Source organism: Sus scrofa, chromosome 7 (genome assembly GCF_000003025.6).
Source record: "Sus scrofa isolate TJ Tabasco breed Duroc chromosome 7, Sscrofa11.1, whole genome shotgun sequence".
Taxonomy (NCBI): Eukaryota; Metazoa; Chordata; class Mammalia; order Artiodactyla; family Suidae; genus Sus; species Sus scrofa.
Window position 1 is genome coordinate 79,725,431 of NC_010449.5, and position 20,044 is coordinate 79,745,474.

A 20,044-nucleotide genomic window follows, 5' to 3' on the forward strand; every position below is an offset into this window, starting at 1 on the left:
AACAAAAAATAATAAAATAAAAATAAAAATAAGATCTGAAGAGACATTTCTCTAAGAACAAGACAGATTGCAAAAAAATATTCACATCAATAATTATTAGAGAAAACGCAAATCAAACTATGATGAGGTACCACCTTACAGGAGCCATAATTGGCTTCATCAAAAAAGTCTACACATAAATCTGGAGAGGGGGCAGAGAAAAGGTAACCTCTTTCACTGTGGTGAGAATGTAAATTGGTCCAACCACATGGAAAACAGTGTGGATGTTCCTCAAAAAAAATAAGAATAAACTACATATGACCAGCAGTCCCATCCTTGGCATGCATCTGGAGAAAACCACAATTTGAAAATATGCATCTTACCCGAAGTTCACGCAGCACTATTTACATTAGCCAAGGCATGGAACCAACCTAATGTCCATCAACAGACGAATGATTATGATGGTTTTTATGGCATAGATCTCTATATACACATATACAATGAAATATTACCACAAAAAGAGTGAAGTAATGCCATTGCAGCAACATGATGGACCTAGATTTAGGAAACTAAGTGAAGTAAATCAGACAAATATCATATGTCACTTATATGTGCAATGAATAAAAATGATATGAAAGAACTTATTTACAAACAGAAACAGACTCAAAGATTTTGAAATCAAAACCTTTATGGTTACCAAACAGGAAACATGGGTGGGTGAAGATAAATTAAAGTTGGGATTAACATATACACCCTTCTTTATATAAAATAGATAAGCAGCAAGGGAAATCTACTCAACTCTGTAATTACCTATTGGGAAAGAATCTGAAAAAGAATGGGATATATATATAAAGAATCATTTGCTCTACACCTCAAAGTAACACAATATTTTAAATCAACTGTATTCCAATAAATATTCTTAAAAATAAAAAAGCAATATAGAAAATGAATTCCTTTCATTAGAGAATCACCCTGGTAATATAATAAAGATTAAAATTATACAAAAAACCAAAGGTGAATCTTTATAAGAAAATTATGCATCCCTATGCTCCTCCTCACAATCCTGTGAGACAATTCCCTTGTCCTGATGACCTCAGTCTGAGCATCAGAACTCTAACGCATCACTTGGTCACCACTTCAAATCTCATTAGTCATCTCTGAATATAGCAGCTTCTTGTTTAGGAGAGTAGGTGAAGGATGGAGACAATCTTTACACAAGGAAGAAAACTTAGTTTTGGAACTCTCTGACTCCCTGACCATGCTGCCAACTGAATCTTTTCAATAGATTAGGTGGTGGTGAGGGGTTCCTAGACCACAATTTCCTTGTCATGGCTCCAGAGAGGAGGCTCTTAACAGAATTAGCTGCAGCAAAACTGTACAGAAGAAGAGCAAGGAAGTTGTGTAGAAAAGGCTCATGAGAGAAAATGAGGATGTTTATGTTCCTAGATTTATTGAGAAATAATGATATACACCACTGTATAAGTTAAAGTATACAGTAAGATGATTTGATTTACATATATTCTGAAATGATTACCACAGTAGTAGTTAACATCCATCGTCTCATATAGATACAATTAAGAGAAAAAAGAAAAAATCCTCCTTGTGAGAAACTCTCTTATCTACTTTCTTAATAACTTTCCCATATATCCTGAAGCAGCATTAACTTGTCATCAGGTTTAGTGAAGTATTAATTGGAATCCAGTTAGAGAATCAAGATAGGGAGAACAGAAGTTACCATAAGCTTCTCATTGCTGTTCCTGCTTTTAAGATCTCTGATCCATATTCTGTTTTTCTCCATGTGCCAGTCATCTTTGCTTCACTTGTTGTATTGCCAGAATGGAATTTGATCAGACAAGTTCAATGTGACTCTTAGCCCCCAAGGATCTTTGTCTCTTTTATACTCCATTCAGATTAATACGGAACCACATGTGCCACTCAAAAATCCTAAGTATTTAGTTCCTGAGAATTTGAATGATGTCACAAAAATACACCATCTAAGTTTGCCAATTTCATGAGTCTCATCTTCAATAAGATTCTCACAGTTTTCTTGGAAAATTACTTTTAACTGTTTAAGATCCTGCCACACAAATTTGTGCACATAACAAATTCTCTTCTTTCCACATTCACCCTGAAAAAAACCTTTTTCCTCTATTTTTGAAATATTGCCATTTCTGATTTTGCTTTCTCCACTTGTAAACCATGGTTACCCCAAACAATCTTGATTTTCTCTTTACTGGTTGATTTCACCTGCTCTCCTTAATGGCACTAAAGATATCTAAATCCATGCATTTTCTTAGTCTTTTTCCTTTTGATTTCTGTGTAGCTTGTGAAAGTGACAGTCATTACTTACCTCTTCGGCATTCCTTTCTCTCTTATTTTTATTATAATGCACAGAAAAGGTCTTTTTAAAGGCCTAATGTAAAAATGCTGGTAGAATAATACAATAAGAAGGTGATAAATACAAAGTATTTGTTTTTAGGCCATGTGTGTTTTCTCCATTAATTTCTTTTATCTGTTTATATGTTGTGCTTAAACAAACCATCTTTCATAACTTCACCTTTTAGATGGCTTCTTAAATTTTTCTCTAGCTGGGATTTTCTTGCCTCCAATTATTACACTTTTTAGAATAAATTGCCTCGTATTTGGTGAATCTTTTACTGCACCAAAACTTGGTGATTTGTTCTTTCCCATTCTAACCAGAAACACCTTTTTCCTTCCCTTAACTATACCAGTAATGCATGATTTATGTATACCTCTGCTATAGAAGCTATGAAATCTTGGGTGCATTGATGTAAGTGGTGTGAAAATACATTAAGATAGGATATTCTTGAATAAAATTATATTCTTTTTTCCAGCTTTATTAGATATGATTGACATGTAATTTATGTAACTTTCAGGTGTACATTTTTTAAATCTGCTTTAAATTTATAAAGGAATAATTTTAAGATTATGAACAAAGAACCCTATGTGCATTTGCATGATGTAGTTAAAGAGCAAAGGATTTAGTATCAGAAAGCCTAATTTTGGTTCCAAAATCAGTAATTCTGTTTTGGATAAGTTACTAACTTGTCTGAACTTGTAATTCCCCTCATGAATAATAATAATGCTACTATGGAAATATCCCTCCAAAAGTAATCATAAACAATCAATATGTATGAATATGTGCCATACAGGTAATGCATGCTTTTCCAGCTCTAAAATTCATCGTAACTATCAGGAACTTTAATAATGTGTTTAAAATATCTGTATTTCCTCTGTCACTTTAAGGATGGCATGAAAGATGACTACTACTATTGTCATGAAACCTGGAAAAATAGAAACTGTAAGTTCTCTGCTATGCAGTCTGTCAGAACTATTGCTTCTCTCACTCTCTTTTCTCTCTGTCCCTGTCTCTCTCTTCCTCCTCCCTTCCTCCCTCTCTTCCTCTCTCATTCCCTTTTCTCTCCTCTTTCTACATGCTTCTTATTGTTTCTACAGTTCAGAGTTAAACATGGACCACATAAGGCTTGAGGTAACCCTTCCCTACTCCACAGCTGGAAATTTATAGCAATTATATCAGGCATTCTCTTGGGAGTTGTTGAAAAATGCGTTAATGTTCAGTTTTGATTTTGGAAAATTTCTTATGCTTACTGGACTTCATAAGCAAATGTTACACTGGAAAAAGAGAAACTGTGGAAAACTATGTACCTAAAAAAACTGCATTATTCAGAGAAGTGTTGTTAACAAACTATCAAGTAATCTTTGCTATTTATCTCATTCTGTATTTAAAAACACAATATCCTGAATAAATGGTCTTTATCCTCTTCAACTTACACTTAAGGAGAGAGAATCTATAATATTGAAACTGTTGGGAGTTCCTGTCATGGCTCAGTGGCATGAAGGTCCATGAGGAGAAGGGTTCAGTCCCTAGCATTGCTCAGTGGTGAGGGATCCAGTGCTGCCATGATCTGTGGTGTAGGTCATAGTTGCGGCTCGGACCCAGTTGCCTGGCTGTGGTGTAGGCTGGTGGCTGCAGCTCTGTTGCCACCACTAGCTGGGAACTTTCATATGCCTTGGGTGTGGCCCTAAAAAGACAACAAAATTGAAGAATTATGATAAAGTAGGAAAGGTCTAAATTAAAGGATCAGTTATTATTTTTTCTCAGAATACCTTCCAGTCTGCTCTCAGCTTATTAAACTCTCATTTCTGTTCAAAACTCATTGATGTCTTTTGATGTCTTTCTTTTTTGTCTGTAAATTTCCCAGCAGACTCTTGTGCGTCCTTCCTGGCAACAACAAGCACATGGAGTTTCTCCTGATGCCATATATGTGGTGTATTTTAAGTTTGGATTTTAAACTAAAAATTGAAGTGTCCTGATTTCTAGTATAATGCAGGGAGGGATTAACATAAAGGGTAGAGTTACTAGGAAATTTCTTGGAGGAAATGGATTTGATGACTTTTGATAGATGAGTAGTGATTGTAAATGTTCTATATTGTGCTATCAATACATAACCACTAGCCCCACAGAGCTACTGAGTACTAGAATATGGCAAGTGCAATGGAAAATAGATTTTAATTTCATTTAATAACCCACATGTAACAATAGCTACTGTTTTCACTGATAGAGAGTTGGCTAATGTCTTCTCATTTTGTTATTTTTCTACTATGTAGACTCTGAAGCCACATGTGGACTAGAAAATCTAGTTTCTCGTCTCTAACCAGTTAATTGTTCTCACTGATCCATGGTTTCTCACTGGTAAATGATTAACTTTGTTTAAAATCATCACTACTGAGATTTGTGGGAAAATAATTTTATAACCAATTTCACTTATAATGTAGACTGAATTGTGCATATGTGTACCCAAACACCCATGTTAAAAAGCAAAGCTTGAGATCCATTTTTCTATTTCTGGGTTTCTCTGGCCCTTCAGATCCAGGTCTGAGGCTTTTGTGTCTTTGACCTTTATTTTACCATCCCCTAACTTTGTATCCTCCAGCCTCCTCCTTTCTCAACTCACTCCAGCTTTTAGCTGCATATCTAAATATTCTAGGAGCAGGAGGGATTAACATAGCAGGGTTGAACTTGCAAGCAGAGAATATTTCTTCCATGTGGTAACAGTGTATTCCTGAAAGTAAGTCTAGAGAGGTTCATGTAGTATTCCCAAAATTAGGGTCAGGAAAGAGTCAGACTTGTCATCATACGCCAGAGATGGGAGGTTTGAAGCAGAGAGATGGATAAAAAAAAAAAAGGACAAATGGGACCAGGAGAGGGAGAAACTAGAGAGGTGAATGGTTCTAGAACGATTGTAACATGAGTATGCATCTCTTCATTGACAGCAAATACTAAAGTAGGGCTTAATTAGCTATAACCAAGCTGTATAGCAAACCTCAAGAGATTGTGAAGAATCTGGAGACATAAATCAAGTGGCTTGCTTAACTCCTGATTCCCATAACACTACTTTCCTGTACCACTCCCCAACCCACCGTGCACATCCTGGCCACATCCTGGCTGCTAACACTCTACTAGGTACTTTCACTTGTACTCCTGAGAGCCCAGCAGATGCCCTGAACCACAATATTCTGGTCTACCTTTCCTTGGCCCTGGTCATGCTGTAGAGTCACCTCTATGCCCCATGCCTGATCTCTTTTGCTTATCACTACGCTTGATCTTGTGTGAATTGCAAAGTGTTTGTAAGTAGTGATGTAAAATGACTCGAGACATATCATGTACCTGAGATATGGAGGTTAAGAAATGACACAATTTGAATAGCCAAAGAATGTCTTATGAAAATTTAAAAATAGAACCAGTGAGTTCTGCCAAATGCCATTGCTACCTCTTCCTTTCTCTCTTTCTGTTGTACTGTACCACCTAGACTGCCCTCCCAATCTTTGTTGTCCACAACTACATGTTTTCATACTTGTTCATTCTCTTATTTGTAGATGATTAGTCCTAGAGGATGTGGTAAAAGATATTGGACATGAAGTGATCAACTGCTTTAGGTGACCACAGGTAAAATGCTTGCTTAGCAATAAAAATGGCCCTGAGAAGGAATTGTGGAGAGTTACAGTCTTTACACAGAATATACATGAATAATTAATAATATAATATAGAACATTATTAACATTCTATTTTCATTTTCTTTCCTTTCTTTATCTGAAAACATTCCAGCTGATAAATCAATGGATGGAGCAAATCACTCTATGTGTCAGAATTGTGTTCCTGGGAATCACAACTCTGGAAATACAACTTCTCTCTTTCTGTTCTCTTCTGTTTTTATGTGGCAAGCTGATGGGAAATTCTTCATTTTGCTCACTGTGACTCCGACCCTCACTTACACTCCCCATGTACTTTCTGTGGCCAACCTCTCCTTCATTGATCTGGGAGTTTCTTCTGTCATCTCCCAAGATGATTTATGATCTGTTCAGGAAACATAAAGTCATCTCCTTCAGTGGCTGCATCACTCAAATCTTCTTCATCCACATCATTGTGGTGGAGAGTTGCTTCTCATTGCCATGTCCTTGACAGATATTGTTGCCATATGAAGCTCCTTCACTATTTAACTGTTATGAGCCCCAGAATGTGTATTTGTTCCTGGTCACTGCATGGATAATTGGGTTGATCCACTCTTTGGTTCAACTGGCGTTTGTTGTAAAATTGCCATTCTGTGCCCTAATGTTCTAGACAGCTTTACTGTGATTTTCCTCGTTTCATCAAACTTGCCTGCACAGATACCTACAGACTGGAGTTTATGTTCACTGCCAACAGGGATTTATATCCTGGGATCATTCTTCATACTGATTATCTCCTATATTTTATCCTGATCACTGGTTCGAAACACTCTTCAGGGAGCTCATCTAAGGCCCTCTCCACCTTGTCAACTCATTCATGGTGGTGATTTTATTTTCGGCCCTTGCATTTTTGTTATATGTGGCCTTCATCCTACATTCTCCTACCCCTATCTCAGAGTTCTCAGGTGCAGCAGGTTAAGGATCTGGCGTTGTCACTGCAGTGGCTTGCTTGGGTTGCTCCTGGGGCACAGATTTGATCCCTGGCTTGGGAACTTCTGCATGCTGCAAGGATGGCCAAATATGAAATACAAAATAAAATAAAAGTGGAGTCTCTATTTCCTATAACCCCCTCCCTCTCCCTAAAATTGGCCCTACCATTCTTCAAAGACCAATGTCCTTGGGACTCATGTTTCTGTTACAGGACCCCAAGTTGGGGAGCCTGATGTGACACTCATACCTCTAATTGTTTGGGGAGCACCTTTGCAGTTGTAATTATCCTCCAGTTTCTGGGTTGTCCACCCAGAGGTATGAGCTTTGATTAGTCTGGGTTTCTACTCCTCCTACTGATCTCATTGTGTTTCCCTCTTTATAGCTTTAGTTTTAGGAAATCTTTTCTGTTGTGCTTCCTGTCTTTCACATCAATAATTGGTCTGTAAATAGTTGTAATGTTGGTGTGCCTGTGAGAGGAGGTGAGCCAAAGGTCTTCCCTCTCTGCTATCTTGCCCACCACTCCTGAAACTTTGAACATTGGATATGGTACAACCAGTGGACTTTGTGTTCAAATGAGAATACACCATGCAAGGAGTGATGGTATTCAACACTTACAAAGGTGCTTGTTCCTGTATTACCACCACCCCACAGTAGGAATTTGGAGGAGTTATTAGTTTACAACATTAAAAAAGAACATTAGAAATGATATAGATGTAAATTACATTAGACAATTGACCTTTGGCATTATCAGTTTACCTATCTTGTAGCCCCAGATATTTCAAATAGAACCTTGTTTTGATTTTATATGAGATCATCCAGTGATAGTAAGGACAAATGTGCCATGTATCTAAATCAGTAGTACCAGGGAAATTTTAGAAAAATCACTTAGAATTCCTCCAATACATGCCTCATTTCCAAGAAAATATTCTGAAACCTCTAAATGTTGGGCCTATATGTGAGTCACGGACTCGCCAAAATGTGGGTGCACATTTAAGTATTTCCAAATTGACTTCCTGCTATTACTTTCAGTGATGGTATATGAATATGTGTGTGTGTGTGTGCTTTCAGAATGGATCAAAGTCTTTCTCTGTTAAAGATCAATGACTGACACTGGTAAAATTTCCTCACTTTTATTTTCCCTCTTGGGAATTATGATAATACTCTCATTAAGCAGTTCTGCAAGGCATTATTATTTTCACAAAAACTCCCCTATCCATACCATCTCTCATCATTCTTTGGTCATAGTAGAATGGGCAAGCAGTGAAAATTCTCAAGATAAAATTAGTCAAACTTTCAGAAATATTGGAGCTGGGCATGGGTCCATAGTCTCCCTTCTTGTGGTTAGTGACAGGCTAATCTGTGCATCTAAGAATGTCATGTGATCATAGACCTCCACTCTGTTGCAAGCAGCCCTGCCCAAATACTACAAGGAACTCATGTAAAAACATTCAGTCTTATCATCAAGTGTGAAGATCTTTTCCTTATGTTCCAAGGAACCCTACATGACCTAAAACCTGGAGAATTTCCCAGAGGCACCACTGATTCACTTTTTCTGACACCATCCAAGAGGGGGATTATTAATTGGAAAACATGTTCAGAAATTTGTAATTAACATTAGCCAAACTTATAAATGACTCTGTGACAGCTCTTGAGGTTGAATAGGCAAGTCTGAACATTTTTGACTATATGACAGTGGACAACCAAATATCTTCAGACTTTTCTATTAGCTAGCCAGGTAAGTGATGCCTGTGCTATTGCCAAGACTTGGATAAATGTGTGAGCCAGAAGGAACAATTAATTCCTAAACTGAAGACGATAGCTTACAAAGGTAGATAAATAGCTTCTGAGACACAGGATTTTGGCCTGTGTTTGGTAATCATAAAGTATGTCTCTGAAGAATTCTGCAAAGTTTTGTCATTACTCAGCTCTTGAGTTTCTGTGCATTACAACTGCAAGTAATTTCAAAAGTTTTAAGTGCTGTTGTACAGACCCAGTTATATCACATGATCCAACACTCATCACCTGACAAAAGGATCATGGAGCTCAGTCCCTAACTGGACTTAAGACTTTTGTTTTTATGTAATGATGCCATCTAGAAATGTTGACAGTGATGCAATCAGGAGTGAGGCTACTTTTTTTTTTTTTTTTGACCCTCTGATTTGGCTAAAGCACAATTTTTCAACATTGAGCACTGGAACAGAAATTTTCATCAATTGTGTAACTACAATCAGGGGATATCTTGCAATTCACATCACTCTTCCTGCCTTGCTCAAAACCTCACTTTTCCTGTATTAACTCTTAAGACATCAACTGATCCATCATTAAGATCACAGCAAAAAAAAAAAAAAAAAAAAAAACAAAATGACATGGATCTAAGAAAACAATGGGAAAGATCAATGAAACTGAAATGAAAAGGTAAAAACAATTGATAACCTTTAGCCAAACTCATCAAGAAAAAAAGGGGGTGGGGAGAGGGCTCAAATCAATAAAATCAGAAATGAAAAAGAAGTTGAATCAGAAATACGAAAGATCTTAAAAGAGTACTTCAAATAACCATATGCCAATAAAATGCAGAACCTAGAAGAAAGGGACAAATTCTTAGAAAGCCACAACCTTCCAACAATGAACCAGGAAGAAATATAAAATATAAACAGACAAATAACAGTTATTGAAATGGAAACTGTGATTCAAAAACTTCCAACACACCACAGTCCAGAACCATATGACTTCATTGGTAAATCCTATCAATCATGAAGAGAAGAGTTCAATCTATTCTTCTGAAACTCTTCCAAAAAAACTGCAGAAGGAACACTCTCAAGCTCATTCTATGAAGCCACCATCACTCTGACACCATTATAATGATACTACAAAAAGAGAAAATTACAGGCCAGTGTCACTGATAAACATAGGTGCAAAAATCCTCAACAAAATACTAGCAAGCTGAACCCAACAATATATTGAAAGAATCATACACCATGATCAAATGGGATTTATCGAAGTAGTGCAAAGATACTTCAATATACACAAATCAATGTGTGATACAGCACTTTAATAAACTGAAGAATAAAAACTATATAGTCATCTAAATAGATGCAGAAAAAGCTTTTGAAAAAATTCAACACCAAATTATGATTTAAAACTCTCCAAATATTAGGCATAGAGGAAACATACCTCAACATAAAAAAGGCAAACACATAGCTGCTGTCATATTCAACGGTGAAAAACTGAAAATATTTCTGCAAAGATCAGGAACAAGGCAAGGATGTCCACTCTCACAAATTTTATTTAACATAGTTTTGGAAGTCCTAGCCATGACAGAAAAGAAGAAATTTTAAAAATCCAAATTGGAAAGAAGAAGTAAAAGTGTCACTGTTTGCAGATGATATGACATATACACAGAAAATCCTAAACATGTCACTAGAAAACTACTAGAGTCATAAATGAATTGGGTAAAGTTGCAGGATATAAAATTGACACACAGAAATCTCTGGCACTCCTATTCACTAACAATAAAAGATTAGAAAGAGAAATCAGGGAAACAATCCTATTTACTGTCACATCACAAAGTTTAAAATACTGAGAAATAATCCTACCTAAAGAGAAAAAAACCTATACTCTGAAAACTATAAGATGCTCATGAAAGAAATCAAAGATGACACAAACAGATGGAAAGATGTACAGTGTTCTTGGAAGGGAAGAATCAGTATTGTCAAAATTACTATACTACCCAAGGCAATCTGCATATTCAGTAAAATCCCTGTCAAATTACCAATGGCATTTGCACAGAGCTAGAAGAAAATTTTTAAAATTTGTATGGAAATACAAAAGATCCCTAATTTCCAAAGCAATCTTGAAAAAACAGAAGCAGAAATGTAGGAATCAGGCTCCCTGACTTCAGGCTATACTACAAAGCCACAGTCATCAAAACAGTATGGTACTTGCACCAAAACAGAAATATAGGTCAGTGGAACAGTATAGAAAGCCCAGAAATAAACTCAAGCATCTATGGTAAACTAATCTATGGCAAAGGAGGTAAGAATATGCAATGGCAAAAAAGGCAGTCTCTTCAATAAGCAGTGCTGGGAAAACTGGATAGCTACATGTAAAAGAAAGAAATCAGAACATTATCTAACACCATTAGAATACACACCAAATAAAACTCAAAATGGATTAAAGACGTAAATGTAAGTCTGAATACTATAAAATTCTTAGAGGAAAATATAGAACTTTCTTTGACATAAATCACAACAATAACTTTTCAGATCCACCTCCTAGAGCAATGGAAATAAAAACAAAAATAAACAATGGAACCTAATTAAACTTAAAAGCTTTTGCACAGCAAAGGAAACCATAATGGAAAAGACATCCCACAGAATTGGAGAACACCTTTGCAAATGTAGTGCCTGATAAGGGATCAATGTCAAAAATATATAAACATCTTATGGGGCTTTATTTCAAAAAAGCAAACAATCCAATCAAAAGATGATCAGAAAAGAGTTCCATTGTGGCACACAAGGTTAAAATCCAGTATTATCAATAAATCTGCTCAGGTCACTACTCTGGTGTGAGCTTGATCCCTGGGAACTTCCATGTTCTGTGGTTGCCCAACAAAAAATAATAAAATAAAATAAAAAGATAAGATCTGAAGAGACATTTCTCTAAAGACAGACAGATTGCAAAAAAAATATTCAACATCAATAATTATTAGAGAAACGCAAATCAAAACTATGATGAGGTACCACCTTACAGGAGCCATAATTGGCTTCATCAAAAAGTCTACACATAAATGCTGGAGAGGGGGCAGAGAAAAGGTAACCCTCTTTCACTGTTGGTGAGAATGTAAATTGGTCCAACCACTATGGAAAACAGTGTGGATGTTCCTCAAAAAAAATAAGAATAGAACTACCATATGACCCAGCAGTCCCATTCCTTGGCATGCATCTGGAGAAAACCACAATTTGAAAATATGCATCTACCCCGAAGTTCATCGCAGCACTATTTACATTAGCCAAGGCATGGAACCAACCTGAATGTCCATCAACAGACGAATGGATTATGATGTGGTTATTTATGGCATAGATCTCTATTATACACATATACAATGAAATATTACCCACAAAAAAGAGTGAAGTAATGCCATTTGCAGCAACATGGATGGACCTAGATATTAGGAAACTAAGTGAAGTAAATCAGACAAATATCATATGTCACTTATATGTGCAATGGAATAAAAATGATATGAAAGAACTTATTTACAAAACAGAAACAGACTCAAAGATTTTGAAATCAAAACCTTTATGGTTACCAAACAGGAAACATGGGTGGGTGAAGGATAAATTAAAGGTTGGGATTAACATATACACCCTTCTTTATATAAAATAGATAAGCAGCAAGGGAAATCTACTCAGTACTCTGTAATTACCTATTTGGGGAAAGAATCTGAAAAAGAATGGAGATATATATATAAATGAATCATTTTGCTCTACACCTCAAAGTAACACAATATTTTAAATCAACTGTATTCCAATAAATATTCTTAAAAATAAAAAAGCAATATTAGAAAATGAATTTTCCTTTCATTAGAGAATCACCCTGGGTAATATAATAAAGATTAAAATTATACAAAAAACCAAAGGTGAATCTTTATAAGAAAATTATGCATCCCTATGCTCCTCCCTCACAATCCTGTGAGACAATTCCCTTGTCCTGATGACCTCAGTCTGAGCATCCCAGAACTCTAACGCATCACTTGGTCACCATCTTCTAAATCTCATTAGTCATCTCTGAATATAGCAGCTTCTTGTTGTAGGGAGAGTAGGTGGAAGGATGGAGACAATCTTTACACAGAGGAGAAAACTTAGTTTGTGGAACGTCTCTGACTCCCTGACCATGCTGCCAACTGAGATCTTTTCATAGATTAGGTAGGTGGTGGTGGAGGGGTTCCTAGACCACAATTTCCTTGTCATGGCTCCAGAGAGGGAGGCTGTAACAGAATTAGCTGCAGCAGAAACTGTACAGGAAGGAAGAGTCAAGGAAGTTGTGTAGAAAAGGGCTCATGAGAGAAAATGAGGATGTTTTATTGTTCCTAGATTTATTGAGAAATAATGATATACACCACTGTATAAGTTTAAAGTATACAGTAAGATGATTTGATTTACATATATTCTGAAATGATTACCACAGTAGGTTAACATCCATCGTCTCATATAGATACAATTAAGAGAAAAAAGAAAAAATCCTCCTTGTGATGAGAACTCTCTTATCTACTTTCTTAATAACTTTCCCATATATCCTGAAGCAGCATTAACTTGTCATCAGGTTGTAGTGAAGTTATTTTTTAATTGGAATCCAGTTAGAGAATCAAGATAGGGGAGGAACAGAAGTTACCATAAGCTTCTCATTGCTGTTCCTGCTTTTAAGATTCTCTGATCCATATTCTGTTTTTCTCCATGTGCCAGGTCATCTTTGGCTTCACTTGTTGTATTGCCCAGAATGGAATTTGATCAGACAAGTTCAATGTGACCTCTAGCCCCCAAGGATCTTTGTCTCTTTTGATACTCCATTCAGATTAATACGGTAACCACATGTGCCACTCAAAAATCCTAAGTATTTAGTTCCTGAGAATTTTGAATGATGTCACAAAAATACACCATCTAATGTTTGCCCAATTTCATGAGTCTCATCTTCAATAAGATTCTCACAGTTTCTTGGAAATTTTATTTATCTTTTAACTGTTTATAGATTCCTGCCACTGTACAAATTTTGTGCACATAACAAATTCTCTTCTTTTCCACATTCACCCTGAAAAAAACCTTTTTTCCTCTATTTTTGAAATTATTTGCCATTTCTGATTTTGCTTTCTCCACTTGGTAACCATGGGTTACCCCCAAACAATCTTGATTTTCTCTTTACTGGTTGATTTCACCTGCTCTCCTTAATGGCACTAAAGATATCTAAATCCATGCATTTTTCTTAGTCTTTTTCCTTTTTGATTTCTGTGTAGCTTGTGAAAGTGACAGTCATTACTTACCTCTTCGGCATTCCTTTCTCTCTTGATTTTTATTATAATGCACAGAAAAGGGTCTTTTTAAAGGCCTAATGTATTAAAATGCTGGTAAGAATAATACAATAAGAATGGTGATAAATACAAAGTATTTGTTTTTTAGGGGCCATGTGTGTTTTCTCCATTAATTTTCTTTTATCTGTTTATATGTTGTGCTTTAAACAAACCATCTTTCTCATAACTTCACCTTTTAGATGGCTTCTTAAATTTTGTCTCTAGCTGGGATTTTTCTTGCCTCTCAATTATTACCACTTTTTAGGAATAAATTGCCTCGTGATTTGGTGAATCTTTTACTGGCACCAAAACCTTGGTGTATTTGGTTCTTTCCCATTCTAACCAGAAACACCTTTTTCCTTTCCCCTTAACTATACCAGTAATGCATGGATTTATGTATATCCTCTGCTATAGAAGCTATGAAATCTTGGGTGCATTGATGTAAGTGTGTGTTAAATATTTACATGTATAGGATAGGATATTCTTTGGAATAAAATTATATTCTTTTTTTCCAGCTTTATTGAGATATGATTGACATGTAACTTTATGTAACTTTCAGGTGTACATTTTTTAAAATTCTGCTTTAAATTTATAATAGGAATAATTTTTTAAGATTATGAACAAAGAACCCTATGTGCATTTTGCATGATGTAGTTAAAGAGCAAAGGATTTAGTATCAGAAAGCCTAATTTTGGGTTCCAAAATCAGTAATTCTGTTTTGGGATAAGTTACTAACTTGTCTGAACTTGTAATTCCCCCTCTATGAATAATAATAATGCTACTATGGAAATATCCCTCCAAAAGTAATCATAACAATCCAATATGTAGTGAATATGTGCCATACAGGTAATGCATGCTTTTCCAGCTCTAAAATTCCATCGTTAACTATTTCAGGAACTTTAATAATGTGGTTTTAAAATATCTGTATTTTCCTCTGTCACTTTAAGGATGGCATGAAAGATGACTACTACCTATTGTCATGAAACCTGGAAAAATAGAAACTGTAAGTTCTCTGCTATGCAGTCTGTCAGAACTATTGCTTCTCTCACTCTCTTTTTCTCTCTGTCCCTGTCTCTCTCTTCCTCCCTCCCTTCCTCCCTCTCTTCCTCTCTCATTCCCTTTTCTCTCTCTCTTTCTACATGCTTCTTATTGTTTTCTACAGTTCAGAGGTTAAACCATGGACCACAATAAGGCTTGAGGTAACCCTTCCCTACTCCACAGCTGGAAATTTATAGCAATTATATCAGGCATTCTCTTGGGAGTTGTTGAGAAATGCGTTAATGTTCAGTTTTGATTTTGGAAAATTTCTTTATGCTTACTGGACTTCATAAGCAAATGTTACACTGGAAAAAGAGAAACTGTGGAAAACTATGTACCTAAAAAAACTGCATTACTTCAGAGAAGTGTTGTTAACTAAACTATCAAGTAATCTTTGCTATTTATCTCATTCTGTATTTTAAAAACACAATATCCTGAATAAATGGTCTTTATCCTCTTCAAACTTACACTTGAGGAGAGAGAATCTATAATATTGAAACTGTTGGGAGTTCCTGTCATGGCTCAGTGGCATGAAGGTCCATGAGGAGAAGGGTTCAGTCCCTAGCATTGCTCAGTGGGTGAGGGATCCAGTGCTGCCATGATCTGTGGTGTAGGTCATAGTTGCGGCTCGGATCCCATGTTGCTCTGGCTGTGGTGTAGGCTGGTGGCTGCAGCTCTGTTGCCACCACTAGCCTGGGAACTTTCATATGCCTTGGGTGTGGCCCTAAAAAGACAACAAAAATTGAAGAATTATGATAAGTAGGAAAGGTCTAAATTAAAGGATCAGTTATTATTTTTTCTCAGAATACCTTCCAGTCTGCTCTCAGCTTATTAAACTCTCATTTCTGTTTCAAAACTCATTGATGTCTTTTGATGTCTTTCTTTTTTGTCTGTAAATTTCCCAGCAGACTCTTGTGCGTCCTTCCTGGCCAACAACAAGCACATGGAGTTTCTCCTGTGATGCCATATATGTGGTGTATTTTTAAGTTTGGAATTTTAGAACTAAAATTGAAGTGTCCTGATTTCTAGTAATAATGCAGGGGAGGGATTAACATAAAGGGTAGAGTTACTAGGGAAATTTCTTGGAGGAAATGGGATTTGATTGACTTTTGATAGATGAGTAGTGATTGTAAATGTTCTATATTGTGCTATCCAATACATAACCACTAGCCCCACAGAGCTACTGAGTACTAGAAGTATGGCAAGTGCAATTGAGAAAATAGATTTTTAATTTCATTTAATAACCACATGTAACAATAGCTACTGTTTTCACTGATAGAGAGTTTGGCTAATGTCTTCTCATTTTGTTATTTTTCTACTATGTAGACTCTGAAGCCACATGTGGACTAGAAAATCTAGTTTCTCTGTCTCTAACCAGTTAATTGTTCCTCACTGATCCATGGTTTTCTCACTGGTAAATGATTAACTTTGTTTAAATCATCACTACTGAGATTTGTGGGAAAATAATTTTATAACCAATTTCACTTATAATGTAGACTGAGATGTGTGCATATGTGTGTACCCAAACACCCATGTTAAAAGGCAAAGCTTTGAGATCCATTTTTTCTATTTCTGGGTTTCTCTTGGCCCTTCAGATCCAGGTCTGAGGCTTTTTGTGTTCTTGTACCTTTATTTTACCATCCCCTAACTTTGTATCCTCCAGCCTCCTCCTTTTCTCAACTCACTCCAGCTTTTAGCTGCATATCTAAATATTCTAGGAGCAGGAGGGATTAACATAGCAGGGTTGAACTTGCAAGCAAGAGAATATTTCTTCCATGTGGTAACAGTGTATTCCCTGAAAGTAAGGTCTAGAGAGGTTCATGTAGTATTCCCAAAATTAGGGTCAGGAAAGAGTCAGACTTGTCATCATACGCCAGAGATGGGAGGTTTGAAGCAGAGAGATGGGATAAAAAAAAAAAAGGACAAATGGGACTCAGGGAGAGGGAGAAACTAGAGAGGGTGAATGGTTCTAGAACGATTGTAACATGAGTATGCATCTCTTCATTGACAGCAAATACTAAAGGTAGGGCTTAATTAGCTATAACCAAGCTGTATAGCAAACCTCAAGAGATTGTGAAGAATCTGGAGACATAAATCAAGTGGCTTGCTTAACTCCTGATTTCCCATAACACTACTTTCCTGTACCACTCCCCAACCCCACCGTGCACATCCTGGCCACATCCTGGCTGCTAACCACTCTACTAGGTACTTTCACTTGTACTCCTGAGAGCCCATGCAGATGCCCTGAACCACAAATATTCTGGTCTACCCTTTCCTTGGCCCTGGTCATGCTGTAGAGTCACCTCTATGCCCCATGCCTGATTCTCTTTTGCTTATCACTACGCTTGATCTTTGTGTGAATTGCAAATGTGTTTGTAAGTAGTGATGTAAAATGACTCGAGACATATCATGTACCTGAGATATGTGAGGTTAAGAAATGACACAATTTGAATAGCCAAAGAATTGTCTTATGAACAATTTAAAAATAGAACCAGTGAGTTCTGCCAAATGCCATTGCTACCTCTTCCTTTTTTCTCTCTTTCTGTTGTACTGTACCACCTAGACTGCCCTTCCCAATCTTTGTTGTCCACAACTACTATGTTTTCATACTTGTTCCATTCTCTTATTTGTAGATGATTAGTCCTAGAGGATGTGGTAAAAGGATATTGGACATGGAAGTGATTCAACTGCTTTAGGTGACCACAGGTAAAATGCTTGCTTAGCAATAAAAATGGCCCTGAGAAGGAATTGTGGAGAGTTACAGTCTTTACACAGAATATACATGAATAATTAATAATTATAATATAGAACATTATTAACATTCTTATTTTCATTTTCTTTTCCCTTTCTTTATCTGAAAACATTCCAGCTGATAAATCAATGGATGGAGCAAATCACTCTATGGTGTCAGAATTTGTGTTCCTGGGAATCACCAACTCCTGGGAAATACAACTTCTCCTCTTTCTGTTCTCTTCTGTTTTTATGTGGCAAGCATGATGGGAAATTCTCTCATTTTGCTCACTGTGACTTCCGACCCTCACTTACACTCCCCCATGTACTTTCTGTTGGCCAACCTCTCCTTCATTGATCTGGGAGTTTCTTCTGTCACTTCTCCCAAGATGATTTATGATCTGTTCAGGAAACATAAAGTCATCTCCTTCAGTGGCTGCATCACTCAAATCTTCTTCATCCACATCATTGGTGGTGTGGAGATGGTGCTTCTCATTGCCATGTCCTTTGACAGATATGTTGCCATATGTAAGCCTCTTCACTATTTAACTGTTATGAGCCCCAGAATGTGTATTTTGTTCCTGGTCACTGCATGGATAATTGGGTTGATCCACTCTTTGGTTCAACTGGCGTTTGTTGTAAAATTGCCATTCTGTGGCCCTAATGTTCTAGACAGCTTTTACTGTGATTTTCCTCGGTTCATCAAACTTGCCTGCACAGATACCTACAGACTGGAGTTTATGGTCACTGCCAACAGTGGATTTATATCCCTGGGATCATTCTTCATACTGATTATCTCCTATATTTTTATCCTGATCACTGTTCGGAAACACTCTTCAGGGAGCTCATCTAAGGCCCTCTCCACCTTGTCAACTCATGTCATGGTGGTGATTTTATTTTTCGGCCCTTGCATTTTTGTTTATATGTGGCCTCATCCCACATCCCACCTAGACAAATTCCTTGCTGTTTTTGATGCAGTTCTCACTCCTTTTTTAAATTCAGTCATCTATACATTGAGGAACAAAGAAATGAAAATGGCAATGAGGAAAGTATTCAGTCAGATTTTTATTTATAGGAGGATTTTGTAAATGCCAAAAGTATCATGGTCTCCTTAGTCACATGGAGTAATATTGAATTTCCATTATTTTAATATCAGGAGCATCTAAGTACCTTATGAACATTTAGTTGTCCCAAATTAAAATAACATAGTTCTTTTAAAAATGTTTAAGTGAGAAATTGTGCTGCTATCTATAGGTGGTAGAAGAATGTGGTAAAATGTGTCTTCTGGAGAAGGCCAAAATGCTTATCTCTCAGGAGATACTACCTTGACGAATTTACTACCTTGACGAATGTTCAGTGTCAGAGTGGGTTATATATGAGGAAATGCTGATTGACACTAAGTAAAGCGATGCTAGATGGAAATACATACATCAAGATCCCAATTTATTATTTTGCCACAAAAAATTATCAAGTGGTCTGAACAACATCCCCATAAGTGTAACTCCTTATTTCATTATAGAGAAATTTCTGGGAAGTCAAGTGATGACAGGAACATCAATGAGCAGGGAGTCAGGGCATGAAGAGTTAGCTGGCTTATTCAAATATTTAATCATTATCAGATTTTGACACTTAATGCCTATATTTCCCATGCTACTATATGCCCCTCATCACATTTGGAGAAACAGGATCCTTAGACCAGGCCTTTTATCTTAATAGTTCTGGCTGGTTATCACAAAAGTTAACTTTTGACTTTTTTATTTTAAGTCAGTCCCAAAGCATGAGGAGGTTCTTAGGCCATGGATGGAACCCAAGCCCCAGCAGTGACAATGTCAATCCTTAACCCACAAAACTCCTTTACCTTTTGACTGTTGTTCATACTATATTCCTATGTAGTTATAGATGCATTTTTATTTCCACATGTAATCAGCCAATTTCTTCCTTTACCTTCTGCTAACATGACTGTTCATTTTGCATCATAATGATTTGAGTCACTGAAAGCTAAATTTTAATTTTGGAGATGTTTTATTTATAATAACATATGTTGAACATCTTCCTATATTCTATTCTATAGTATAAGGATTTTCCATCAACAGATTTAGAAATTTCAATTCTTACTCATTTCAGCAAAGAATCAAGACTTATTCTCAAAGATGTATTGCAGATAACTCTGATCCTTATATAACTGAATACGCACTCAATACACCTTAACTCAGTACACCTTAACCAGTTTACCAGTGCTCCTTTGGGCCACATGGCCCTTAC

General features: G+C 36.4%; 1 protein-coding gene across 1 annotated transcript; it reads left to right on the forward strand.

Annotated features, from left to right (window-relative positions):
* Window positions 17,933-18,870, forward strand: LOC100512292 (olfactory receptor 4F3/4F16/4F29-like). Its single transcript, XM_003128594.2, is given in 2 exon segments — window positions 17,933-18,023; window positions 18,026-18,870. Coding segments are annotated over 2 exon segments (936 nt in total).